Source organism: Bos mutus, chromosome 20 (assembly GCF_027580195.1).
Source record: "Bos mutus isolate GX-2022 chromosome 20, NWIPB_WYAK_1.1, whole genome shotgun sequence".
NCBI lineage: Eukaryota > Metazoa > Chordata > Mammalia > Artiodactyla > Bovidae > Bos > Bos mutus.
This window is the reverse complement of record NC_091636.1, coordinates 62,766,880-62,793,915: the sequence shown is the minus strand read 5'-3', so window position 1 is coordinate 62,793,915 and position 27,036 is coordinate 62,766,880. Positions and strand designations below refer to the sequence as shown.

At 49.7% G+C, this 27,036-nt stretch overlaps 1 protein-coding gene across 2 annotated transcripts; it reads right to left on the bottom strand.

The window, feature by feature from the left end:
• Positions 1–2,351: 2,351 nt before the first annotated feature.
• Positions 2,352–26,264, bottom strand: CMBL (carboxymethylenebutenolidase homolog). Of its 2 annotated transcripts, none has more exons than XM_005899606.3 (6): positions 26,126–26,264; positions 14,172–14,405; positions 10,758–10,865; positions 7,020–7,162; positions 3,959–4,050; positions 2,352–3,105 (listed from the first exon to the last, which is right to left on the bottom strand). In XM_005899606.3, exons 2-6 carry the CDS (start codon positions 14,384–14,386, stop codon positions 2,926–2,928), a joined length of 738 nt encoding a protein of 245 aa, XP_005899668.1. In that variant the 5' UTR covers positions 14,387–14,405; positions 26,126–26,264; the 3' UTR covers positions 2,352–2,925. The 2 variants fall into 2 exon arrangements, with proteins under 2 accessions (XP_005899668.1, XP_014334872.1); XM_014479386.2 differs by lacking the exon at positions 26,126–26,264 and adding an exon at positions 22,257–22,439.
• Positions 26,265–27,036: the final 772 nt, after the last annotated feature.

Genomic DNA, 27,036 nt, shown 5'->3' with positions numbered 1-27,036 from the left:
TTGTAGATTTCCCATTGAGAACTAGAGGGTGTGGGTGGTCAAGAATCCGCTTGCCAGTGCAGGAGCTGTAACACACGAGTTTGATCCCTGGGTCGGGAAGATCCCCTAGAGGAGGAAATGGCAACCTACTCCAGTAGTCTTGCCTGGGAAATGCCATGGACAGAGGAGCCTAGCGAGCTACGGTCCATGGGGTCACAAAGAGTTAGATGACTGAGCAACTACACCACCACCACCAGAGGTCAGAGCATTAGGGCAAGTTTCCCAAAGCCACAGAGGAGCTTGCATGCTGGGGCCTGGATACTGGGACCCCTCCCCGCCCACCTCACTCATCCTGCTCCACGCTCGCCTCTGCCCACGTGGGCACAGCCACCTGGCAGTTGGTTCCCAAATCCCAAGGTCCACGTGGGGCTCCTCTCCTGCCCACCCACCAGGAGGCCTCCACTGGGCCCAGCCCTGGGGTGCGCCAGGGACCAATCAGTCCTGACCACGGACCCCCTTCAGTTCAGGCTCACTCAGCCTCCTTCATGGCGGGAAGACAACTGGGGGGAGGAGGGGCTAGGCTCTGGGAGAGCTCCCTCCTAACAGAAATTGACAGGATTCCCCTCCTCCCCAGGAGGCCTGGAGGAGAGGGGCCCAAAGCAGCAGGCACCTACCACATCCTGACATCAGGAAGGCCCTGAGCCACTCCTGATCCATTTAAGGGTGTCTGGGGGAGACCTCACCATCACTCTCTACTGTTCAGAGTCACTCAGGCACATCCGACTCTTGGCAACCTCGTGGACGGCAGCACACCAGGCCTCCCTGTCCCTCACCAACTCCCAGAGTTTACTCAAACTCATGTCCATTGAGTTGGTGATGCCATCCAACCATCTCATCCTCTGTCGTCCCCTTCTCCTCCTGCCTTCAATCTTTCCCAGCATCAGGGTCTTTTCAAATGAGTCCTCTCTGCATCAGGTAGCCAAAGTATTGGAGTTTTAGCTTCAACATCAGTCCTTTCAATGAATATTCAGGACTGACTGCCGTAAGGATGGACTGGTTTGATCTCCTTGCTGTTCAAGGGACTCTCAAAGAGTCTTCTCCAGCACCACAGTTCAGAAGCATCAATTCTTTGGTGCTCAGCCTTCCTTATGGTCCAGTTCTCGCACCTGTACATGACCACTGGAAACACCGTAGCTCTGACTGTCTGAGCCACTGTTTGTTAGAGGGCCTTTCTGTTATTTGCAGCCCAAGAAAACCTGATTTTCCAGGCTGGACCAAAACCAAACTCTGTTCCCCACAGCCCCACTTCTCTATGGTATCCCTGCTCCTGCATGGTCTCTCATCGACTTCAGGTGACCCTGAAGTGACCCTCTGTCCTCCCAGCTCCCTTCCTAATGCTCTAGAGCACCCCTTCCCCTCCCCGCCCCCACAGGGCCAGGCGGGCACCTCTGCTCCCTGGCCCCCTCGCTCTCCAGAGGGGTCGGCCCTCCAGGCCTCCAGCCCTGGCCCCTTGGGTTCCAGGAAGAGCTTCAATCAGCCACCACCCCCTCCCTGGGCCCCTGCAGGCCCAGAAGAGAGGTTCCCCAGGGCTGAAGGGATCATCTCACTCCCTGTCTTCTAAAAGAAAAGGGCCCCGATTCTCCCCCACCCCAAAACCCTAGCCCTGACAAGAAATGGTCATGCACCTTGGGCCGAAAGCCCACCCGGAGCTCAGGACCCAAGCAAGCCCCCTTCCCCCAGCTGGTGAGGAGCACCCCTGCAGGGCCCAGGCCCCCGGGGGGACACAAGCAGCCTTCAGTGTCTGCAGACCCCAGGGGCAGTGGGAGGGAAGGTTGAGGACGAGGCCGGGTGGAGAGTCACCGGGTTGCAGCCGAGAAGGACAGCTGCAGTTCTCACAGCATCAGCAGGGTGCGGCCACGGGATGTGGGAAAAGCCAGATGCAAAAACTCAGAAGCTGTGGCCACCCGCGGCTACTGAGGCTTGACTCAGGGGGCGGCTCTTGAGGAGCCAGGGCTTGGCTTTGATTTTTTTTTTTAAATGGGAATCATTTTTTAAAACCCTTTGTTAAATGTGTTATCATATTGCTTCTGTTTCATGTTCTGATTTGGGGGCCACAAGGCATGTGGGAATCTCAGTTCCCCAACCAGGGATTGAATCCACACCCCTCTGCGTGGAGAGGTGAATTCTTAACCGCTGGACCACCAGGGAAGTCCCTTAGCTTTGATTTCATTTTAATGAATTTCAGTGTTAACACTGAAGCTTCACCCCTGACACTGCCAGCCTCCTGGTTGAACACAGAAGCAGTTTTTGATGCAGCTCCAACCCCAGGGGCCCAAAAACAGCCGTGTTTGGAAAACCACGAGACAGCAAGATGGCAACTCTCATCCACCGTTTATTAGATTTTAGAAAAAGCCACAGATTCAAAAACCCAAAAAATCAAGTTTATAAGCTTTATATAATTAGTTCAATGGAACCCTACTTTAATCTCAATATGTATATGATCATGACAAATTCACTCCTGTAAAGACAGAGATAAAAGTACAGTGAAGGTGGGCTCTTGCTCTACCTGAGTTTACTTTTCATGCTTTTCATGGTTTCGCCAATTTAGTTGTTCTGGAGAATGTGCTCAATTCAAGGCCAGGAAGGCCAAACCTAGTCACGTGTTCCTTGGGGACCTCTAGGTTTTTTGCTAATAGTTAGGATATTACTCTATTGCCCAAATTCTTTAGGTACTGACCTGTTGTTAAAAATCTTATTTTGGGCACATGTTAAAAATGAAAGTATTTCATACATTAACTTTTCCTTCTTAATTTGTGTTTCAAATGACACAATGAATTTTAGGATTCCTTGATTTATTTTCTGTAAAGTGAAAGTAAAACGATCTAAGCATGTCAAAGCACATTTCCGAAAGAGAGCTATTTGGAGAAAGTTTGCCCTCGGCCGTGGCTACACGTACTTGTTCAGCCACTCGAGTAAGTTCCTCCTCGCTTCGTCAATGTACGGCTTGTCTTCAGGCGAACAGTCTTCTCTCTTGCGATGCACAAAGCCATGCGTCTGCCCGGAAAACGTTTTAATTTGATATTCCACTTTGCAGTGCTCTTTCAGCTTCTGAGTCAGCAAAGAGACCTGGTTGGCAAAAGATGTCATGAAGACAGGATGTTAACCCTCCAGCAATATGTTCCAGTCTCCACTCCTTCCCTGAATGCTCATCACAGAGCTTTAATGTGCGTGCTTTAAGTGCCAGAGCTAGAATGAAGCTTTCACTTTTAATTTTATAACTGACACCATCCTAACCTCTGGCAAAAAGAATTCAGAGCAGTATGTTGATGAAAATGATACATCCACTATTTTGAAGTTATATTAATATATTCACATATTACTCAAAATATCAATCTATTTGACCACATAATATTCAGTGGATTCAATCTGTACTTCAGTAGATTCAAATATAAGTTGTTTGAAATGTATATTCAACATTAATATAATGCATTGGTTGTAATATGATGTATTGTATTTGGATGGCATCACCAATTCAATAGATATAACTTGGGCAAAGTCCAGGAGATGGTGATGGACAGGGAGGCCTGGCGTGCTGCAGTCCATGGGGTCCCAAAGAGTTGGACATGACTTGGCGACTGAACAACAACAAGGGTTGTGAATAACCACAGTAATTTCCAAACAACTGCTTTGAACCACAGTTCCCTTCTGCCTTTCCTTATCAACATACTGGATTTAACAAAGCCATGTCTTCAAGGACAGAGAACTTATGGTAATTGGTCAATTACACACGGGGGACAGGGAGGCAGGGCCTGCTTACCAGGAGCCTCCATGCCAGCAGCTCTCTAGGGTTACAATCCCTCCCAAAGAAAACCCACTTTTAAAATTTCAATGTTGAAAACTATCTGGAGCAACACACAAGTCCTTCGGGATGTCTTCCCCGAAATGTCAAGTCATCCTCTTAAACAAGATGCCAGCTTACCTGCTCGAGAGGAATTACAGCATCGTTTTCAGCAAAAATGAACAGCGTGGGATTCTTCAGACCGTACACGTCTTCAGCGTCTTTGATGATGCCTGGAGAAGGGGCAGACACGAGGTGTGATTCCCGTACACGAGCCACAGAAAATGACGCAAGTTTGATTTTCCAAAGGAAGACATGTGCTTTGGGGGTTTTATCTCTCTTATTTTTTAGCAGCTCCACAGAAGTGGCCTGGCCCATACAACTGGGCTCAAAGAGAAGGCTGTTGAGTCAGCTCTCCCTTCTCTCCACCTCACTCACCAGGAATTAGGTCATTAAATGATGACTGTAGGCCTTGCCGGCTGCCTGGCTGGTAAAGATGCGGCAGAGCAGCCTGAAAAATGCTCCTTCCTGGAGTGTGCCTTCATTTACCAAGAACTGATAACTTTCTAACCTGGACTATCTGACCAGGGCTGTTCTGGAAGTTTCTCTCAGTCTACTCAAGCCCGGAGGTTCTGACTTAGTGTTTGATGGGGTATTTGTGCTCAAATGAGACCAAGCGTATGAAGTCCCCGGGGACAGCACAGGGCCCTAGCAAGTCACTTATAATAATTAGCTTTTATCCTTCTAAAGATGCCTTCAGAAATTTAGAGATCATTTAGTCAAAATCCTCACCGATTCAGACAACTGTGGGTGTGCTCAGTCCTATAGGAAAATCTGTAAAAGTTTTGCCATCCATTGATATTTTGAAATAAGAGAAGTTCTAAGTGAAAGTCGCTCAGTCATGTCTGACTTTGCAACCCCATGAACTATACAGTCCATGGAATTCTCCAGGCCAGAATACTGGAGTGGGTAGCCTTTCCCTTCTTCAGGGGCTCTTCCTGACCCAGGGATTGAACCGGGGTCTCCCACATTGCAGGTGGATTCTTTATCAGCTGAGCTATCAGGGAAGCTCAAGATGAGCTTTAACAAAAGATTATTCTGGCACCTATTAAACGCGATATGGATGACTTTATTTAATGAGAATTTGCAGTGGGGGAGGGAGACCAGACTCAACCACACTGTAAGGACAAGAGGGATTTACTGACAATAAAGCAGGGTGAGGACTGGTGGACGGAAAGTCACAAAGGGACCAAGCGGAAAGGGGATTCTGGTCAGATAGCATTTGACAAAGCCTTCGCTGGAGACAGGGCTTCGTCTGGTGGCACAGACGGTAAAGAATCTGCCTGCAGTGCCAGAGACCCAGGTTTGATCCCTGGGTCGGGAAGATCCCCTGGAGAAGGGAAAGGCTACCCACTCCAGTATTCTGGCCTGGAGATCCCATGGACAGAGATACAGTCCATGGAGAGTCCTTGGGGTCACAAAGTGTCGAACAGGACTGAGCAACTAACACTTTCTCCTTGCTGGAGGCAGGCCAGGGTGACAAGACATTGAGGGTGGGACATGAGGAGTCTGATCATGTATCAAGGGTGGAGGATTCTTGCTAAACTGACCCAGTGGGCCAAGGACAGAGCCCAAGGTCGGGACCTAGGCAGACAGAGGACTCACAGAGGAGCCTGTTCTCAAGGGTGGTCATGGGGAATCCTGGTTAGGAGGGAGGAGATAAAATTTCCCCATTTTCTGTAGCAAAGTTAGGTAACCCGGAGAGCCTCCCTTTAGCTGCAGTTCTTCTCTAGAAGGTCAGGAGCCATGGGAAAGAAGGCCATGCTTTCTGCACTATCCTGTTAAGGCCAGGTTGGGTGGCTGGACCCCCGTTTGAGACTCCAGGACTCTATCTAAGACCAGCTCGGCTCCGCAGTCGGCACTTCGCAGCAGCGGCCACGAGGGGGCGTCGGCGAGCAGTCCACGCCGGAGCACCTGGGTGGCCAGCCCCATTGCGCGCAGCAACTAGCTGCTTACTAACACCTTTGTGTAAGTTAACAGGTAAAGGGCTTTTTAAATGCTAAAAGTAAGTGAAAATACCACAGTGAGGAACCATTAAACTAAACAAGAATCTCTAGCATAACTGTGGAATATACGACTATGAAAAAAAGCCAAAGTCAAACGTTTCACATCCTAACTTAATAATGTTTCTGTACACAGATGTTGAAGCTGAAACTCCAATACTTTGGCCACCTGATGCGAAGAGCTGACTCATGTGAAAAGACCCTGATGCTGGGAAAGATTGAGGGCAGGAGGAGAAGGGGATGACAGAGGATGAGATGGTTGGATGGCATCACCGACTCGATGCACATGGGTTTGGGTGGACTCTGGGAGTTGGTGATGGACAGGGAGGCCTGGCGTGCTGCAGTTCATGGGATCACAAAGAGTCGACTGAGAGACTGAACTGACTGACACAGATAACAACGTTCTTATGTCACTGCTGTGATACCTTTGGTCTATCTGGATGAAATGTTTATGTTGCTATTTACATTTTAGAATGGGTTTTCCCTTTCTTCATGTATGTGTGTTCAGCTGCTCGGTCGTGTCCAACTCTTTGCGACCCCATGGACTAAACAGTCCACCAGACTCCTCTGTCCATGGGGACTCTCCAGGCAAGAATACTGGAGCAGGCTGCCATTTCCTCCTCCAGGGGATCTTCCCAAGCCAGGGATCAAACTGCATCTCTCACGTCTCCTGCATTCGCAGGAGGATTCTTTGCCACTAGCGCCATCTGGGAAACCTCTGTGTGTGTGTGTGTGTGTGTGTGTGTGTGTGCAGGAGGGCACACATGTGTGAGTAGTTGAGAATTCATATCTTAGAAAAAAAATCTTTTCAAAGCTGTGGCTAACGCTATTGATATTAACCGTTATCGTGGAAAGAAACATTATCCCCTCCATCCTAGGTGAAAAAAATTGAGCCCTTGGGTTAGGGGGCTTCCCCAAAGTCACGCTGTCGGGCCCTTGTTTCCTCTGGTCAGCTAGAACACACATCCGCCTCTAGCTTCAGACTTTTAAAACCATTTCCTGAAGATCAGCACAACATCTCTACACAACCGGGTTTTGTGTTACATCCGGGACCCTCAGCTGGGGAAGAGGCTTGCGGCCATTGTCACTCAACACACCCTCCGGTTTTCACTGTGTAAAAACACACAAGGCAGATTTACCATAGACGGACACCCCTGCTCTGAGTTCTGGGTGTTTCAACATCAGGTGATGAACGGCAGTTCCACCCCAGCAGAATCCCACAACACCGATTCTCTTGGCGTGACACTGTTGCTTCAGATACTTCAAGACTGCATCAAACTCTCTAAGAAACAGAAAGGAAAGTCATTCAAGGGGAATAACCGGGTGGTTCAGTGGTTACGACTCAGCACCTCCACTGCCAGGGCCCAGGTTCAATCCCCAGTCAGAGAACTAAGATCCAGCAAGTTGCACGGCACGACCCCCCACCCCCGCCCCGCCAAAAAAAAAAAAAAAAAGGTGGAGGCCCCTGAAAGCGAGCCGGGCAGCGAATGCCAATGGTTACAGGGCTTTGTCAGCAGCTGTCTGGGAGGCTCTGAGATTCCTACCTTCAGAGCCGTGCCCTCCTGCCCAGCTGATGAGTAACCAGTGCCCTATCCCCCGGGAAGTCTCCCTGCCAAGCCCAGCCTCTTCCAACCACCCGACAGGGCGGCACAAACAGGACGAGTCTGAGCAACAGCCTCCCACAGCCTCGGAATCAAAGCCAACGACCGCAGCTCAATCCAAGTCCTGCCCCAGAAAGCACCCTCCGGCTCCTCTCTCTCCTCCCCAGGAGGGCCCAGCCGCGACCAGGAGGCAGCTCCCCAGCCCTGTCTGACCGGGCACCTTCGTGCTCCCTGACCAACACTTTAACTCTGCCTCGCCTCTTTCCTCTGGTGCCCAGGAGCCCAGCGGTGTCGGGAAAGCCACAAGGACAAGGCAAGCCCGAGGGCACCCGGGACAGCGGCCCTCCTCTATTTGCAAATTGGTCGTTTGGAACTCATGCAGCTTTTTTTTTTTAGACACAAGATGCCAAAATGGAGGTAGGGCTGCAAGCCCTGCCCAGAAAATTCTGCTTGTTCTGATAAGAAAGAAATGCTGTCTATTTGCAATTAAGGATAAAGAACGGGAGAGAGAAAACAATTCTCTTGCACTTTTTTTCTCCTTTAATCATAAGATATCTTGGAACATATTTAAACGTTTGTATCATACCATTCTGGGTGCAAGTAATTTTCACAATGTTAGAAGAGCAGCAACTGAGTAATTCTGCAAAATGAAATGGAATAGGCCATTGTTTGTGTCATTTTGGTTTTTCTCAAATGCTCTGATCTTAAGAATAAGTGCCTTAATTGGAGGGGACAAGAAGGAAGAGGGCATTTCTGTAAAAATTCTTCAACCGACTCGAGTGATCCTTTCTTTGCTTTTGTTGCTGCGAATATTCCCCACTTTCCCGGGAACACCAGGATTTAGCTTTAGAAGAATCTCTCTTCCCCACACTTGGTCCATATACCTTGGGGGCCTTGGTTCTAGGAGTGTAATATGTGACTCAGGCCTGGCCAGTCAGAGCATAAGCGATCTCTGGCCACAATAATTGGTTCAAGAGTGGACTTGTGACCCAGTCATAACCATCAGGACAAAATGGGAATTTTGCTGGGTTACTAGGAAAAGAGTCAACAGGAGGCTGGAGCTGCTGCAGCCTTCTTGTCATCCAGAGGCAAACGCCGCCCAAGAATGGAGCCAGCATCAGACAAGGGTGTGGAGGTCGAATCCTGGGGATACCTTCCAAGCTACGGATCAACCTCTGCTCAGAGCCAGAAACTACCTCTTTTCGGTTCTGTTAGCCAATAAATCCCATGACTGCTTAAGCAGTAAGTTCAAGATGGCTTTTCTTTCAAACAAAAGACTTGACCAGGCACAAGGACTTCAGTCTACTTTCCAAATTAGTGCTTGCATTTTATGTCTCATTTTGATTGAAAAGGCGTGGTTCTCCTCATCCCCTGTGAAGGGTTTCCTCTGGGCTGCTCTGATGCCTGCCAGAAAGGACCACCCAGATCTGAGCTCACAAACGGGAGGCAGCCCCATGGGCTCTTCCTCAAAATGTCCTAACTAGTCTCTCCAGCCCACCCCCACACGCAAAGCTGAGTTTCACAGTCATGTCCTAGGCTCTTGGGTTTTCTTGTGTTTCAACTTCTAATTTACTCTTAACTCTGCTTATTTTGTTTTTCTTCGGCTTGCAGCTTGAACCCCTGGGAGGGAGGCCTGGAAATGGATAAATGGGTGGGAGCTTGGGTCCCCAGTGATCTCAGGGTCCACCCTGGGGAGGGGAGAAAGCAGGATGGGGACAGAAAGTGGGGAGTGGCACAGTCTCTACAAAAGCCTCAACTGGCTCCTCGGGGAGCTTGGAGCTGGGGTGACCTCTGAGGGTCCCCCAGCTTGGGGTGAAGGAGCCGGGCCTCCGTACCCCTGCAGTGAGATTCCCCAGGATGGGACGCAAGACAAGGTGCTTCACACCCTAGAGGCAATTCCAAAGGGAGCCGCTGGCCCTGGTCTCCCCCGCAGTGAGACTCTGAGGTTGTTGCTACTTGCTGATACGCTCCGACAAGAGGGGAGCTCCCAGGGCAGCCTGCAGCATCTCCCCAGACTGACTGTGCAGGGGCCCGAGGGAGACCCTGGCCTAAGCCATAGAGTGGTGTGGCTGCTCCACACAGGCACCCAGAGAGGGGGTGTCCAGAACAGAACCCTGGGGAGCATGGGGAGTGAGACGGAGCCGAGGAGCTGCAGCAGACAGCGGATAGGCTGGGGAGGTATCTTCTGACTCTGAGCAAAGGCTGATCCACAGCTCAGAAGGTATCCCCGGGATGCCCATCTCCACACCTTTGTCTGATGCCAGCTCCATTCTCGGGCCCCTGGGGGCTGGGGGCAGGGGTCAGCGTGGGGTCCCCCGGGTCGGGGGATGGAGGGGCCCGCAGCCCGGGGTCAGCTCTAGAGGAGTGGAGAGTCCAGGGACCAGGTGGTCACAGGCAGGGAGCCTTGTTATGGCACTTGCCCCAGCCTGGGCTTGGGGGCAACTTATCAAACACGAGGCTCACGTGTGTAGCAGAACAAAGTCCAGTGATGGAAGACGAGGCCTAGGGGTTGGTGGAGTCTTTTGCCTGGGACTCAGGTCTCTAACTCAGGAGGAGCTTGGCCCTGGAGAACATCCTGCTTCTTCCCCTGCCGCTGCATCCTTCACCCTCCAGACAGAGAAGGTTTCCGAGTGGCAGCTGAGCACTCTGGTCCTTGCTTCTGGACTGGCTGGAGCCAATTCAAGGAAAGGCTGCAATCTGGGAGATTTCCCGCCCCCCACTTTTCTTCCCACTGTTCCCTGGACCCTGGCAAGACAGCAGCCCTGGTCTGGCGGGTCTGGTCTAAAGACCCGCAGTTTCCCAGGGAGGTGGGGAGGATCGCTGGGGGAGGACAACAGCACTCAAGGCTTCGTTTCCGGTCCGCTGAGCAGAAACGGGCCTGAGGTTTTCTCAAGTCTCTCTTCTTCTCTGCCTGTTGTTTCAAGCGGTTCTGCAGCCCGAGGGGGAGGAAGGCGTGTTGGTCTATGGTCCCCAAGAGCCCAAGGGACAGGGCACCCCAGGGACTTCAAGAAAGCTCCCTCAGCATCCTCACCATGAAGAATCTCCCAGAAGGCAAAGCAAGTGAGCTTGCTGGCAGCAGGGTGCCTGTGGGGTTCTACCCCTCCACTGCATAGACCTTGTCTTCCTGCCTCAGGAAGGACTCGGTGAGCAGTGGCCTCTAAGGTCCTACGTGATGGAGAAGCCAGACCCTCCCCTCCCTCCAGCCTCTTGCTTCCTGGGTCCCTGGGGGCTCCACCAAGACTGCCATGCCGGCTGGTGACACACTGGTAAACTTACTTATCGATCTTTCTGGCATTTCTTGTCTTCAACCACTCCGGGAAGGTGGACCAGTCCCCCGAGGGGTGCCATGGCTCCTGCCCGACAAAGAAGTCTGGAACAATGGTTCTGTAAAATAGGAGAGCCACCCGTCTTAGTGTCGGAGCTGCTGGGACTCGGTCTCGGTTTACCTTCCTTACGAAACCTGGCGTGCTGGCGGCCCCGGACCACAGGAAAAGAAAAAGCAGTGGCCACCGGGCCGACTGTGATCACGGTAAACGGGCCAGCTGGCCCCAGGCCAGAGCATCTCGGATTTCACAACCCAAGGTGCACGGGCCGCCAGAAGCCTAATCAGAGCCCAACCCCTCGGAAACGCCTGGCTCAGCACAATGCCCACAGGTGTGACACTGGGGACAAAGGTTCTGGGTGGCACCTACCCCTGGGGAGCCGCACTTCTCGGCAGGCCTTTTGAGTTAGCCTCAGGCCAGCAGGCACACCTCTGAGCAGTCCAGTCACCATGACCAAGCAATTTCTCAGCCTCCACTCAAGAGGCCAACGGGGCACAATCTCCCGCCTGGAGGGTCTAATCTTGGGCAGGCTCTAAAAGGGCTGAGGAGTGGACAAGATGGCTTGTGGGGTCCACGTCAGCCTTCCATGGTCATGTCAGGCATGTCAACCTTCCACGAGCATCAGCCCAGGGACTGGGCAACGTGGCTCCAGCCAGAGACCCAGTTCCTAAAGTAAAGGTCACGGCCATGGACAGAGGAACACAGCTCCTCCTCCTGGGGGGGTAGGGGGTGGGGTGGGAGGAAGAACACTGAAATCGGGTCAGAAGAATCTAAGTTCAGGTCCCAGTACTTCCCCATTCTGCCCTGAAACCTTATGTTGTTGTGAAGTCATGTCCAACTTTTTCCCTTTTGGCAACCCCATGGACTGTAGCCCGCCAGGCTCCTCTGTCCATGGGACTCCCCAGGCAAGAATACTGGAGTGGGTTGCCATTTCCTCCTCCAGGGGATCTTCCCAACCCAGGGATCGAACCCTCATCTCCTACATTGGCAGGTGGACTCTACCACTGAGCCACCAAGGAAGCCCCCCTGGAACCTTAACAAGTCACTTAATCACTTTCAGCTTTTTTCTTGATCCGACAGAGATGGCGCCAAGCACCACCCAACCTCAGAAAACTATTCTGAAGGGAAAACAGACAAGTATGAAGGGCTTTGTAAGCCACAGGCGTCTTTACCCAATTTTTATGTTCCATCTCCAGCTAGTGGACCCACCTGAACCAGTCCACCCTAAAGGAGATCAGTCCTGAATACTCACTGGAAGGACTGATGCTGAAGCTGAAACTCCAATGCTTTGGCCACCTGATGCGAAGAACTGACTCAGTAGAAAAGACCCTGATGCTGGGAAAGATTGAGGGCAGGAGGAGAAGGGGATGACAGAGCATGAGATGGTTGGATGGCATCACCGACTCGATGGACATGAGTTTGAGCGAGCTCCAGGAGTTGCTGATGGACAGGGAAGCCTGGCGTGCTGCTGTCCATGGGGTCACAGATTCAGACATGATTGAGCGACTGACCTGAATGGAACTGAGACAATAGAAGCCTCCATCCTATCCAGCCTCCTGGTCACAGCAGGTGACCTAGGGCCCGCCAAGACCTCTGCCTTCATGCCCCAGTTTCCTGACCAGCAAAATGAGAACTGCGACAGCCCTGCCTCGGCAGAATTGTTGGGAAGATGAAGGGCAATCACCCAGGACCCACCCTAGCCCATGGTCTGGCCGAGCCAGAAGGCAACCAGGATTGGCTGTTGTTTTTATACTGGGGTAGCCCCTGGAGAGTTAAGCTGCTTCATCTTCAAGAGGCTTCCCTGGTGACTCAGCTGGTAAGTAATCTGCCTGCAATGCAGGAGATCTGGGTTCCATCCCTGGGTTGGAAAGATCCCCTGGAGGAGGGCATGGCAACCCACTCCAGTATTCTTGCCTGGACAGAGGAGCACGGCAGGTTATAGTTCATGGGGTCGCAAAGAGTCAGACATGACTGAGCGACTAAGCACACATCTTCAAAAAGAAACCTGAGGGCACGAAAATGGGAAAAGTCAAATGAAGACCCTCTCTCCAGTCAACAGTAAATCCACATCACGCATCAGTGGGCATGCACCCTTTAAATGGGTTCTCCTTGTAGGAAAACAAGGCAGGGGCTCCCTTTGCTTTGCAGCTTCTCTTCTTGAGAAAACAAAGGGAATCAGAGCACACCACACTCAGGGCTTGCTGGGCGTTACACTTAGCGAAGCTGGACAGAAGGAAGGGTCCCTCCCCTCTCTCCTCCAAGCTTTATTGAAAAGAAAGTGAAAGTCACTCAGTCGTGTCCAGCTCTTTGCAACCCCGTAGACTATACAGTCCATGGAATTCTCCAGGCCAGAATACTGGTATGGGTAGCCTTTCCCTTCTCCAGGGGATCTTCCCAACCCAGGGATCAAACCCAGGTCTCCTGCATTGCGGGTGGATTCTTTACCAGCTGAGCCACCAGGGAAGCCCAAGAATACTCTAGTGGGAAGCCTATCCCTTCTGCAGCGGATCTTGCCAATCCAGGAACCAAACTGGGGTCTCCTGCATTGCAGGCAGATTCTTTTCCAGTTGAGCTATCAGGGAAGCTTTACTGAAGCTACTACCAACACCAGGGCGGTGAGGAGCAAACAGATGACAGCATTCACCACAGGTGGTCGTGGCCACGCACCATGACCAAGGGATGACCTTCGGGAGGTGAGGGAGGTCTCACTCTGACATGATAGTTTGTGTTTAGACCAGGATAACCATGGGTGCCCTGTGTGTGAAAGCTGACCCCAGGCAGAGATGCTTCAGGAGCCAAGTAATGGGTCTGTTTCAGAGTTGCTGACTTCTGTCCCAGCTGTCCTGCACTAGTGTCTATGTGGGGCCCCACATGGGGAAATAACTCTCTCAGCATCCAGCAGGTCTACATGGCCAGCCAACCAAAGAGGATCTGAAGGCCAGAGACTGAGTTGGGAGCAGTTGGCTTCCATTGGATATTGGCTATCATATGACATTCTCCATTTTAAGGGCTTCCCTGGTGGCTCAGACGGTAAAGCATCTGCCTGCAATGCAGGAGACCCGGGTTCGATCCCTGGGTCGGAAAGATCCCCTTGGAGGAGGAAATGGCAACCCACTCCAGTACTCTTGCCTGGAAAATTCCTTGAACAGAAGATCCTGGTAGGCTACAGTCCATGGGGTCACAAACAGTTGGACACGACTGAGTGACTTCACTTCCTTTTTTCTTTTCAGTGAGATAAGAAAATAGATAATGTATGTCAGAACACAGTCAGGGTTTTTTGGTTTTGTTTCCTTTGAAGGAAACAAAATACAGAAATTTACATGAATTTAAGCCAAAAAAAAAAAAAAAAACAGAATTTCATACGTACGTGTATCCATTTCCTGCAATCATGTCAGCCATATATCTGGTGTTGGGCAACTGCCAGCCAAATATATCCTGAATGACAACCACAGCTTTGCCAGCGTCCACGGGGGATTTGGTGAGATAAGCCTTGATGTGCTCCACTTGAACTTCATGCCCCAGCCCTCCATACTCTATTCTATGGCCAATGTCACATGGACAAGGATAAGCTTCGTTAGCCATTGGAGGTACTCAGGTCGGGCTACAGGGAGAGAACAGGCATTATACTCTGAGTGGTGCAAAGCCAAAGCTTACAAACAATGAGTAAACGAAATCAAGAGTACAGGGAAAATTAATTTTAACTATGTTGTTGTTTAGTTGCTTGGTTGTGTCCGATTCTTTGCCACCCCATAGACTACAGCCTGCCAGGCTCCTCTGTTCATGGCATTCTCCAGGCAAGAATACCAGAGTGGGTTGCCATTTCCTTCTCCAGGGAACCTTCCTGACCCAGGGATTGAACCCACATCTCCTGCACTGGCAGGCAGACTCTTTACCATGGAGCCACCAGTGAAGTGTATTCAGGCATGAAGTCAATGATCACTTCTAGTTCTGGGTAATAAGATCAAGGCTGATCAGAATCCACTCCCACTACAAACACGAGAAGCACAAGTGTATGTGCATGCAAGCTCAGTCATGTACAACTCTGCAACCCAGCTCCATGAACTGCAGCACACCAGGCTCCTCTGTCCATAGGAAAGATTTCCCAGGCAAGAATACTGGGGTAGGTACCCAGCCCCTATTCCAAAGGATCTTCCTGATCCAGAGACTGAACCCGCATCTCCAGCACTGGCAGACAGATTCCTTACCGCTGAGCCACTAGGGAAGCCCCTATGACATTCCAGGGAAGGTAAAGTAATAGAGAAAGAAATTAAATCACTATTGCCAGAGGCTGGGAGTGGAAGAAGACTGACTGACTGCGAAGGGACAGGGAACTTATTGGGGTGATGGACATGTTCCATATCTTGGTTTTGGTGGTGGCTACCTAGTTCAATACTTCAGCATCAATCAAACTGTACACTTTAAAGGAGTGAATATATCATACTTCAATAAACTTTCCTTTTTAAAAAATGGCAGATTAACAGGAGAGAGAGCATACATGTTATTAATGTTTTTAATGAGTACACAGGGGCTTTGCAGAAAAGAAGTGAAAGCCCAAGAAGGAGACACATGGCTTAAATACCATTTTAACAAAGGGTGATAAATTGTGGAGATGTGACCAGGAAAGACATGGGGAATTGATAAAAAGAAAAGGATCTTTGAGCCCAGTGCGTTAATTCAGACTCGTCTCAATGACAGCTCTTCATCTCTGGTGATAAGAGTTGCTCCTCTCATTGGGCAGGGGTGGTAGGGGGGTAGTTATGGCCTAATTTTAGGCAGGAAAGCAGAAAGTGGGGGTGAAAAACAACTCTTTTTTCATCTGCTGTTTCTCAGTTGCCTTCAGCTCAAAATAATCAATATGCCCAAATGCCATATTTGAGGATGGCATTCTCTGATCCTCTTCAAGTGTATGTAATTGACAAGAGGAAAGAACAGAAATTAGCTAAGAATCCAATTCATGAAGTGAGAGAAGGGACTTCCCTGGTAGTCCGGTGGTTAGGACTCCAAGCTTCCACTGCAGGGGGCCTGGGTTCAATGCCTGGTCAGGGAACTAAGATCCCTTAAAGCTCAGCTTAAAAAAAAAAAAAAAGTGAGGGGGAAAAAACAAAATAAACCCCAAAGAAGAAAATAATGAGATGAAAATAAACAATGAAGAAAACAGAAAATGATTAAAATCTGAGTTTTTTTGAAGAGTTATAAAACAGGTATATCTCCAGGAAACCAGATCAGTAAAAAGGACAGAATGACAAAGACACATAACAACAACATAATAGCACAAGGAATGAAAAAAGGACATATTTTTCCTTTTAAAACTCATAGATAGTACGAACAACTTCATGCTATTAAATTTGGACACAGAAAAAAAACTGACAAATATACAGAACACAAGAGAGGGAAACATTCCTAACTTTAGAAATCAATGGAAAAGAAAAAATAAAGGATGAGGCAGCAGGAGATTAAAAGAGATTAAAGAGAAATGAAACCAAATGCACTGTGTGAGTCTTGACTACATCCTGGTTCCAAATTATGATCAGTTACAGGGTTTCCCTGGTGACTCTGGTAAAGAACCCGCCTGCCATGCAGGAGACGTGGCTTCAATCCCCGATCCAGGATGATCCCACATGGCTCGGTGCAGCTAAGCCCGTGCGTCACAACAGAGCCTGCGCTCTAGAGCCAGGGAGCCACAACCACTGAGCCCGTGCACCTCGACTCCTGAAGCCCACGTCCCTAGGCCCGCGCTCCACAGCAAGGGAAGCCACGGCAAGGAGAAGCCTGCGCATCGTTACAAAGAGCAGCTGCCACTCCCCACTACTAGAGAAAAGCCTGAGCAGCAACGAAGACCCAGCAAAAATAAATAAAATAAATAAAATTATAAATAAGTAAAATATGTAAATAAATGAAATACAATTATTTTGAAAAGAAGATCTATAACAGACATTTGGGGAATAATCAAGGAAATGAATATGGATGATAGTTGATATTATGAATTAATATTAAGTTTCTTTGGTGTGATAGTTATGCAGGTGAACATTCTTAGTTTTAGAAGATGTATGTTCAAATAGGGGATGAAATATCAACGTCGGAAGTTTACCCTCAAATCATTCATCAAACAGACATGCACAGACGCACATATAGACACATAAAGCAGTTATGGCAAGCTGCAAACACTTACTGAATCTAGGTGATCGGTATACAAGTTTGGCTTGCTTTCAGTGTGTGTGTGTGTGTGTGTGTGTGTGTGTGTGTGTGTGTGTCTGGCCGTGCTGGGTCTTCACTGCTGCACGGGCTTTTCTCTACTTGCAGTGTGCGGACTACTCATCGCATGGCTTCTCCTGTGAACCCCAGGCTCTAGGACATGTGGGCTTCAGGAGTCACCACACATGGGCTCGGTAGCTGTGGCTCTGGGCTCTAGAGCACAGACCCAACAGTTGTGGCACACGGGCTTAGTTGCTCCGTGGTATGTGGGATGTTTCCGGATCGGGGATCGAACCCGTGTCTCCTGCATCGGCAGGCGGATTCTTTACCACTGAGCCACCCGGGACGTCCTTTCTTTCAGTTTTTGAAGAACAACAAGGAACAGTGTAACTGGAACAGAAAGATCAGGGAGGGCGGTGGGGGATATTCCACTTCCCAGCACCCTCCCAAAGCTCCCATCTAATATGGAGGAAAAGCCAAATTATTTCTGCAAGAGGGGCAATGGAGAAAAGAGGGAGAACAGTCAGGGGCTGAGTAGATTTTTCAGGTGCAGCCAACTGGTTTTGTTGACAGATGGCATGGGTAGGGTCCTTGACCAAAAAGAGTCAGGGGTGACTAGGTCTTTTGCTTGAGCAACTGGGAAAGGACAGAAGGTCTCAACGGGAAGGGGAGAGTGAGACAGAGCAGGTTTGAGACCAGGACTTCAGTCTGGGGCGTGAGAGTTTGAAATGGCTCTGAGACACCCTGAGCGGACAGTTGGATGACGAGTTCAGGGCCGGGGGCCAAGCTGAAGACATGCATTTGAGAGTGATCAGCACACACAGTCGAACCTCATGATCTGCAGATTCTATATTCATGAACTTGCCTACTTGCTACATTTACTCAGAAGGCCAAAATCAATACTTTCAGGGCTTTTGCGTCATCTGCAGGTCTGTGTAGAGCTGCGAAAAATCTGAGCCACTGAGACGTGCGTTCCCAGCCAAGGTTGAACAAGGCTGCGCTCTCACTTCCTGTTTCAGCTCTCATGCTGTGAACAAGCGTCCTTCTCGTGGTCTATTTAGAGCCACGTCTTTTGTAATTCTGTGCTTTTTGCTGGTGGTTTCATGGGAAGTGCTGAAGTGCTGTCTACTGTTCTAAGTGCAAGAAGGTGCTGATGTAATCAAGTCTAAAAAAACACTTAATGAGAAAACTGGGGGGACTCCCTTGGTCGTCCAGTGGCTAAGACTCTGAAGTCCCAGTGCAGAAGGCCTGGGTTCAACCCCTTGATCAGGAAACTGGATCCCACATGCTGCAACTAAGACCCGGCACAGCCAAGTAAGTAAATAAATACTTGGAAAAGACTGGAGAAAATCAATGGACTGCGTAGTTTTGGTGATATTGAGAATCATTTTAACGGTGGGGGTGGGGGGAGGGAAAGAGGAATAGTATTATATCAGCAAAAGTTTCGGTTTGACGAGTCCTAGCTTTTATAGCAACATGCTAACACTCATACTGATAAAATGACCAGAAGTCTGGGCTCTCCCAGTAGGGCCACGACGGTGGCAGTGTCCGAGTTCTGACAGTGCTGGATGTGAGGGGTTCAGGAGGGTCCGCTGTACTAGTCTCTGGACTTCCATACACCCTTCAGATGTTCCACAACAAAAAGCTTTCAAACTCTCATTAAAATTTTAAACACTGTAAGATAAAAGGTTCCATTAAAAAAAGTGAGGAAAAAAGATACAGACTAAATGAAGTTACTCTTTTCAAAGCAGGGGCTGTGGTATCCAGATAAAATACATGAGGAATTGTTAGACATTAACAAGAAAAAGACAACTCAATAGAAAATGCTCCAAAGGTATGAATAGGCAATTCATAACAGGATATACCTGAATGGTCCGTAAACGTATGAAAGCATACTCAACCTCAATGGTATTTAAGGAAATTATACTAAGAACAACACAAGATACCATTTTACCTCTTGCAGATCAGCAATAAGTCTTTTAGCACCAAGAGATGATGTCCGTGTAGGGAGGAGAAAGGGAGTAAAAACTGCTACACACTCTGGGAAGCAGGTCAGCAAAGGCAACAATGCAACCCAGAAATCCCCCACTGGGTGTATTCCCTGGAGAAATTCATGCATATGTGTGTATGTGCTCACCCACGCACACCCGCAGAGGATGTGGAAGACTGTTCTTGCCATCAAAATGTAGCAACAATTTCAAGCAACCTATGCAAGCAATCTAAGGACCATCAGGAGAAGAATAGGATACACTGTCATTTACTCACTGTCATGGGTTAAATCATGTCCCCCTCCAAAGATACTGTTCAAGTCTGAACCCACAGAACCTATGAAAGTGGCCTTATTTGGAAATAAGTTATTTGCAGAGGTAACCAGGTTACGAAGAGGAACTAAAGAATCTCTTGATGAAGGTGAAAGAGGAGAGTGGAAAAGCTGACTTAAAACTCAACATTCAAAAAATCAAGATCATGGCATCTGGTCCCATCACTTCATAGCAAATAGATGGGGAAAAATGGAAACAGTGACAGACTTTATTTTCTTGGGCTCCAAAATCACTGCAGATGGTGACTGCAACCATGAAGTTAAAAGACGCTTGCTCCTTGGAACAAAAGCTATGACCAACCTAGACAGCATATTAAAAAGCAGAGACATTACTTTGCCAACAAAGGTCCATATAGTCAAAGCTATGGTGTTTCCAATAGTCATGTATAGAGATGAGAGCTGGACCATAAAGAGGGCTGAGTGCCAGAGAAGTGATGCTTTCGAATTGCGGTGCTGAAAGACTCCTGAGAGTCCCTTGGACAGCAAGGAAGTCAATTCTAAAGGAAATCAACCCTGAATATTCATTGGAAGGACTGATACTGAAGCTAAAGCTCCAATACTTTGGCCACCTGATGGGAAGAGTCAACTCATTGGAAAAGACCCTGATGCTGGGAAAGATTGACGGCAGGAGGAGAAAGGGACGACAGGGGATGAGATGGTTGGATGGCATCACCGACTCGACGGACATGAGTTTGAGCCAACTCCAGGAGATAGTGGAGGACAGGGAAACCTGGCATGCTGCAGTCCATGGGGTCATAAAATGTCAGACACGACTGAGAGACCGAACAACAACATCCTGGAGGAGGGTGGGTGTTAATACAATTAATGACTGGTGTCCTTAGAAGCGGAGAAGCCAATGGCACCCCACTCCGGTACTCTTGCCTGGAAAATCCCATGGATGGAGAAGCCTGGTGGGCTACAGTCCATGGGGACGCTAAGAGTCAGACATGACTGAGCGACTTCACTTTCACTTTTCATTTTCATGCACTGGAGAAGGAAATGGCAACCCACTCCAGTGTTCTTGCCTGGAGAATCCCAGGGACGGGGGAGCCTGGTGGGCTGCCATCTATGGGATCGCACAGAGTCAGACAGGACTGAAGCAACTTAGCAGCAGCAGCAGCAGCAGTCCTTAGAAGAGAAATAAATTTGGGTACAGATATAGGCACACATGGAGAAGGCAATGGCACCCCACTCCAATACTCCTGCCTGGAAAATCCCATGAATGGAGGAGCCTGGTGGGCTGCAATCCATGGCGTCGCTGAGGGTCGGACACGACTGAGCGACTTCCCTTTCACTTTTCACTTTCACGCATTGGAGAAGGAAATGGCAACCCACTCCGGTGTTCTTGCCTGGAGAATCCCAGGGACGGGGGAGCCTGGTGGGCTGCCATCTATGGGGTCGCACAGAGTCGGACACGACTGAAGTGACTTAGTAGTAGTAGTATAGGCACACAGGAAGGACAGTCACGGGACAACACAGGCGGAGGCTGGAGCGAGCCATCTACACGCCAAGGAACGCCAAAGACCGCAGCCACCACCAGAAGCCAGGAGAGAGACAAGGAAAATCTCTCCTTTACAGGTGTCAGGAACAGCATGGCCCTGCCAACATCTTCATTTCAGATTTCTGGCCCCCGGACAATGAGAGGGTAAGTTTCTGTTGTCTTAAATCACCCAGTTTGTGGTGATTTGTTACAGCAGCTATAGGAAGCTAATCCATTCTTATAAAGGACACTGCAAGTTCAGTGAACAAAGTCCATACATATGCACCAAAATGTTCAATCTCGAAATCTAATGCTTTATAAAAAGACAATGGCTTTTTGATGCTAAACAAATACTAAGACCTCCAAACAATAATACTCCACTGAACACTGTAGGAAAAGTGAAACACATGGGAATAAAACACACCACACATTACACAGTGGTTACTGTCAGGAGGTAAGGGATGGAGACTGTTGGTTTTAACTGTATTTGCTACATCTTCTTTCCCTAAAAAGCTTTGATTTGGGGCTTCCCTGGTGGCTCAGGGGTAAACAATCTGCCTGAAAATGCAGGAGACACAGGTTCAATCCTTGATCCAGGAAGACCCCACATGCAGCGGAGCAACTAAGCCCATGCACCAGAACGACTAAGCCTGTGCTGTAGAGCCCACGGACTGCAGCTTCTGAGCCCACGGACTGCAATACTGAAACCCAAGCACCCTCGAGCCTGTGCTCCGCAACAAGAAGCCATCACAGTGAGAAGTCCTCCCAGTGCAACTGGAGAGGAGCCCACACTCGCGGCACCTAGAGAAAATCCTGTGCAGCAACGAAGACCCAGCACAGCCAAAATCAAATAAATAAATTTTTTTTTTTAAGTTTTGGTTTCAAGTACATAGGACAAAATATTCATATCTTAAATCTGTGTCATGTAACTATAGGTGGCTGTTACATGATATCCTGTACTTTCTACCAGATTCTAAATGTTCATAACTAGCAATAAATACATTTTAAGGAAAGAGAAATTAAGAGTTAGTCATTTGACGACCTCCCTGGTGGCTCTGTAGGAAAGAATCTACCTGCCAATGCAGGAGACTCGGGTTTGATCCCTGGGTCGAGAAGATCCCCTGGAGAAAGGAACGGCAGCCCACACCAGTATTCTTGCCTGGGAAATCCCACGGACAGAGCTGGCGAGTTACAGTCCACAGGGTTGCAAAGAGTCGGACTAAAAACAACAACAACAACAAGACTGCCTGCTAAGCAGAGCTCTGGAAACCAGAAAAAATACAAACAGAGTGGGCCATTGGATCGTAGAAAAATCTGACTGTACCTTTCATGGCTTTGCTTCCATAAACGACATTATAGAACGAGGATTAGTAAGAGAAGTCAGAGCAATAGTAGCAGTGAATTTCATGTGCCACTGCACACAATTTCTTGAAGAGCAATTCCTCTGGCTAATTTCTTACCTGGGCAGTCCAATGAGGATGCAAGACAGCAGGAAAGTAGCAACCTCGAATCAGAATCTTTTTCCTTGACTTTCCACCGCTATCCACTTTCCAAAAGGAATGTTTACAGCCAAGAGAGCCGCTCTCTGGGCTGATCCCGAAAGGTCTTTCTCCCGCAGAAAGGGCTGGTGGCCAGGGAAGGCTTGGCCATGCCACACACGAAGGCTGGACTCCTGCCAGAGCCTTCACGTGGCACAGCAGCCCAGCCCAGCCTGTGTGCCCCAGCCCAAGGCCACGGCGGGCAGGGCAGACAGTTTCTCTGTGGGCCAGAGCCTTGGGAAACATGCCCTTGACACTCGACTGACTGTACTAGACATAAATTTTCTGCACAGACACTTTAGGATTTGGGCCCTTCCCTCACCCCACCCCCTAAGTACACACTTGTTACAACATAATTTTCAGGAAACAAAGTAAAACTATTATGACTCCCGAAGAGTTATCAAAAAGACTTCATGTTAAGGCTTGTGCATTACTCGTGTAATAAGAGGAAATAAAGCAGATGTTGTAACGGGGCCTAAGGGGAAAAGGAAAGGGCACAGACGTCTACCCAGGAGAGGGATCTGGAGATGAACTGTACGTGGAGACCAAACCAATTTTTCCACCGTAGAGGAGGAAGCCAATTAGTTTATCACCAGACAGGACAGAATTTACAAACCTATCAGCAACCCCCAACATTCACAGAGCTGCAGAACAGCTCCAATACAGTGAACAGGGCTGGAACCATACAGCTCGGAGGGTGTGCTACAGTTGACGGGTACTTTTCCACTGAAACACAGAGTTCCTCCAATGACATGACAAGGTCATGGTGAGTGATAAGGTTTCCTCCTGTAAGGGGATCGGACTGTGGGCTGACACCTATGGTGGGGGCCTCATAAAATGTACCGAGAAGGGCTTTTCTGGATCATGGCAGGTGGGCTTAGCCACACGTATCAGCCACGCCGAGATCAGATCTGCAGTCTTCACCGCGGACGCCTCCAGAAGTCGGAGTCCTCTGTATGACACCAGGGGTGGCCAGGACAGACCCCAGCAGGGGAGACCCCGAGGGGCACATTTCTTTTGACAAGGCCACCCAAAATGCAGCAGCGAAGCCCACGATCCGCCCACCACATCCATGCAAGATCCCACACAACTGTGAATGACTGCAAGAGCCACCTTCTACAGACCAGTTTTCTCATCCCTCGACAAAGATACTCTCCTTGATCCGATTCCAGTCAGGACCCTCTGAACTTTCTTCTCAGCCAGGCTCTGACTTTGGGCTTCATGCAGTGTTAGTAAGACTCCGGGCTAAGTCGGTTCAGCCCCCACTCTCCGTATCTGACTCGGTTCCTGTTCCTCCACCACCCCCCAGGGGATGTCTGCTCACCCTGGATCATCTTCTGTAAGAATCCTGTTAGGTCAGCTTAAGCCGGAATCCCCTTGTTTTCGTCCACTGACCCCTACTCTGCTCTCTGGCTAGAAATTCCCACTTTTCCTGACATTTGGAGTTAAAGCCCCTTGCCTCTCTCCTACTGCAAAATCCTGCTGGAGTGGTCCCTGCAGCTATCACAGTGGTCCTGAATAACTCTACCTTACCGTTTTTTAACAAGCATCACGAATGATTAATTTTTTTCTCTAACACCCTCCAGTCCTCCTTCACACAGCAAATGTCTCCACCAAATTACAAGTCTAGACCCACAGAGGGAGAAAGCAATGGCAACGCACTCCAGTACTCTTGCCTGGAGAATCCCATGGATGGAGGAGCCTGGTAGGCTGCAGTCCATGGGGTCGCAAAGAGTCAGACACGACTGAGCAACTTCACTTTCACTTTTCACTTTCATGCACTGGAAAAGGAAATGGCAATCTGCTCCAGTGTCCTTGCCTGGAGAATCCCAGGGACGGAGGAGCCTGGTGGGCTGCTGTCTATGGGGTTGCACAGAGTCAGACAATGACGCGACTTAGCAGCAGCAGCAGACCCACGGAGATCCCCGGGGCGTGTTCCATCTGCAAAGTCAAGGGGCTGCTGTGTCCTCCCTCCTCCCCTAAGATGCACCTTCCGGAGGCATTCTTTTACTCGTTACGAATGTGTGCTTCTTGACTTCTTCTTTTGAAGCAATGATAACACTTGCCTAGTTCCCTCTTCAATGAATAAAACAGAATCTTTAGCACATGCTCATGTTCGTATTCAGTTCAGTTCATGATTTTGCCTTTCGCGGAAAAGTACCCTTTAACTGTGTAACTGAACACTCTCCTTTTCTCACTGGAGGGCAGAAGATGAGAGAAAGGGGTGGTAAAGCTAGTTCCTGCTTTCATACTCCCAAGGATTTAAATAACTCGGGAGTCACACTTCCCAAAGCAATGAAGATTCTCTAACAGAGACAGAGAAGCAGATCTCAATGAGAGAAGCCGATTGGCATCGAGGGAAATGTAACTAGCAAAGAAGTCAAGGAATAAAGTGCCAGCAGCCTCAGAGGTTTAGAGATGGAAACCCCTGCAAAGACATGGAAAGCAACACTGAGGAATGTTACAGGACCATGAAGGTGGCTGCCAGGAAAGCCTGGGGGGCTTCCTTTAAGGGTAAACATTGGAATTTGCAGGGCACTCGATCTCCAGTCTCTACCCTTAGAGATGGTCCTGTGAACATCAACTCCTCCAGTTATTTTTGTTTTTCAGTAAACATGGCTTTCCCTGGTGGCTCAAACAGTAAAGAATCAGCCAGGAATGCAGGAGACCCGAGTTCAATCCCTGGGTCTGGAAGATCCCCTGGAGAAGGGAATGGCAACCCACTCCAGTATTCTTGCCTGGAGAATTCCTCGGACAGAGGAGACCAGCGGGCTACACGGATACCACTGCGTGACTGATGCACACACACAGTCAGGGCTGCGTTTTCCAGAGGGCACACAGTCTTGAGAACATTAATTAGAAAACAAGATGGGATGAGGCTAGATTGGCCTGTGAACTTGGCAACCAGACACCTGCCTTTGGCCTTTTCTTGGACTGTGGCGAGGCCCAGATGGCATTCCCACTGATACCCACAAGGCTCACTTCTGACCACCTTACTTTAAATGGGCTTTGAAAACAACAGGTGGCATTCCCATCAGCAAGTGGCCCTAAATCACAGGGCCCAGTGTCAGCAAGGCCTGGGCCTCACCTCCTGATACACGTGGCCCAGCGGGAACTGTACAGTCTCTGCTGGCAGGACCCAGCCAGCACCCAGGATGCCACGCTCCTAGACCAGCCCCAGTCTCTTTTAACATCACACTAAGTTGCTTCGTGTCCAACTCTCTGCGGCCCCATGGACTGTAGCCCGCCAGGCTCCTCCTGTCCATGGGATTTCCGAGGCAAGAATACTGGAGTGGGTTGTCACTCCCTTCTCCATCACCCGTTAATAAATGCTTCAAAGTGTGGAGAACGGACTGGACCCGGGTATGCTCATTTCCCCCCCTCCCCGCACACTTTTACATTAGTAGGAAGAACTTTACAACCAAAATGTTCAATTGTAGGAACACAGGCACGAAGAGTATTTAATAGCATACAGGAAAGGATTGTGACATGGTGTTTCATTGGGGGAAAAAAAGATTGCAAATTTATGCAGAGTATGAGTTCAACTTTCTTTTCAAAATGTACGGTGAAAATGTAGTACAGGAAAACACTCCAAAGCACGATGGCGGGGTGGCGGTCCTGCAAGGGACAATGTCCTGCTTTGCTGTAAGCAGGTGTTGAGACTGAACTGGATAGGTTCATTCCCTGGGCACACATGCCAAAGACCTCCTTTGCCTCCTGCAGACGCACGCACGCAAGTCAGAGTAGCGCCGACCTGCAGCGGAGTCCTCAGGCCAGCAAAACACACTTACCTCCTCCAGCCGCCTGAAGACCGCTGTCCACCCCGCGAGGAGGAGGAGACCGGACAGGAGAGGGCAGCGCGGCAGCCCTGCGGGACCCAGGGGAGCCGGTCGGGGACCAGCCGAGGGGGGAGGCGCCTTCGGCCGAGACGGAAGTGGACGCGGTGACGAAGCGCGGCGGGATTCCGGCGGGCCAGTGGCCGTCCAGGATTCCAGCCTCCAGGAAGGCCGGAGTCGGAGGGCGGGGCGGGGAGACCTGGAGGGAGGAGGAGGGAGGAGGAGGAGGGAGGGAGGAGGAGGGACGGGGGAAGGAGGGAGGTCGACCAGGAGGATGAAGACCGCGAGCCCCTGAAATTTACATGTGTGGTTGGTTCCGGAGGCCTGTGACTCCTTTGTTGCTGTTCAATGGCTAAGTCGTATCTGACTCTTTGCGACCCCGTGGACTGTGCAGCTCGCCAGATCTCCCTGCCCCTCACTATCCACCTGCTGCTGCTGCTAAGTCGCTTCAGTCGTGTCCGATTCTGTGCGACCCCATAGACAGCAGCCCACCAGGCTCCTCTGTCCCTGGGATTCTCCAGGCAGGAATATGCCATTTCCTTCTCCAAGACATGCATGCATGCTAAGTCGCTTCAGTCGTGTCCGACTCTGTGCGACCCCACGGACAGCAGCCCACCAGGCTCCTCTGTCCACCGGATCCTCTAAGCAAGAATACTGGAGTGGGTTGCCATTTCCTTTTCCACACTATCCCCTGAGTTTGCCCAAGCTCACCTCCATTGGATCGGTGATGCCCTCCAACCATCTCATCGTCCCTCTTCGCCTGTGGCTTCTTTACTATAAATCTAAGTTAGGCTGTTTTAAAAAGTAGGTGACTAGGTATTCACACCTGACCGCCCACCCTCTGCCTCTACTCCGTAATTTGTCAG

What these genes read in the sequence shown, in the direction of transcription:
- CMBL (XM_005899606.3), bottom strand. Translation starts at nt 14,386, where the DNA reads ATGGCTAACGAAGCTTATCCTTGTCCATGTGACATTGGCCATAGAATA. An exon ending in AATGCCAGAAAGATCGATAA is followed by an intron (nt 7,163 to 10,757) that starts GTAAGTTTACCA and finishes TCTGTTTCTTAG; the next exon opens with AGAGTTTGATGCAGTCTTGA. An exon ending in CTGTAATTCCTCTCGAGCAG is followed by an intron (nt 3,106 to 3,958) that starts GTAAGCTGGCAT and finishes TTTGCCAACCAG; the next exon opens with GTCTCTTTGCTGACTCAGAA.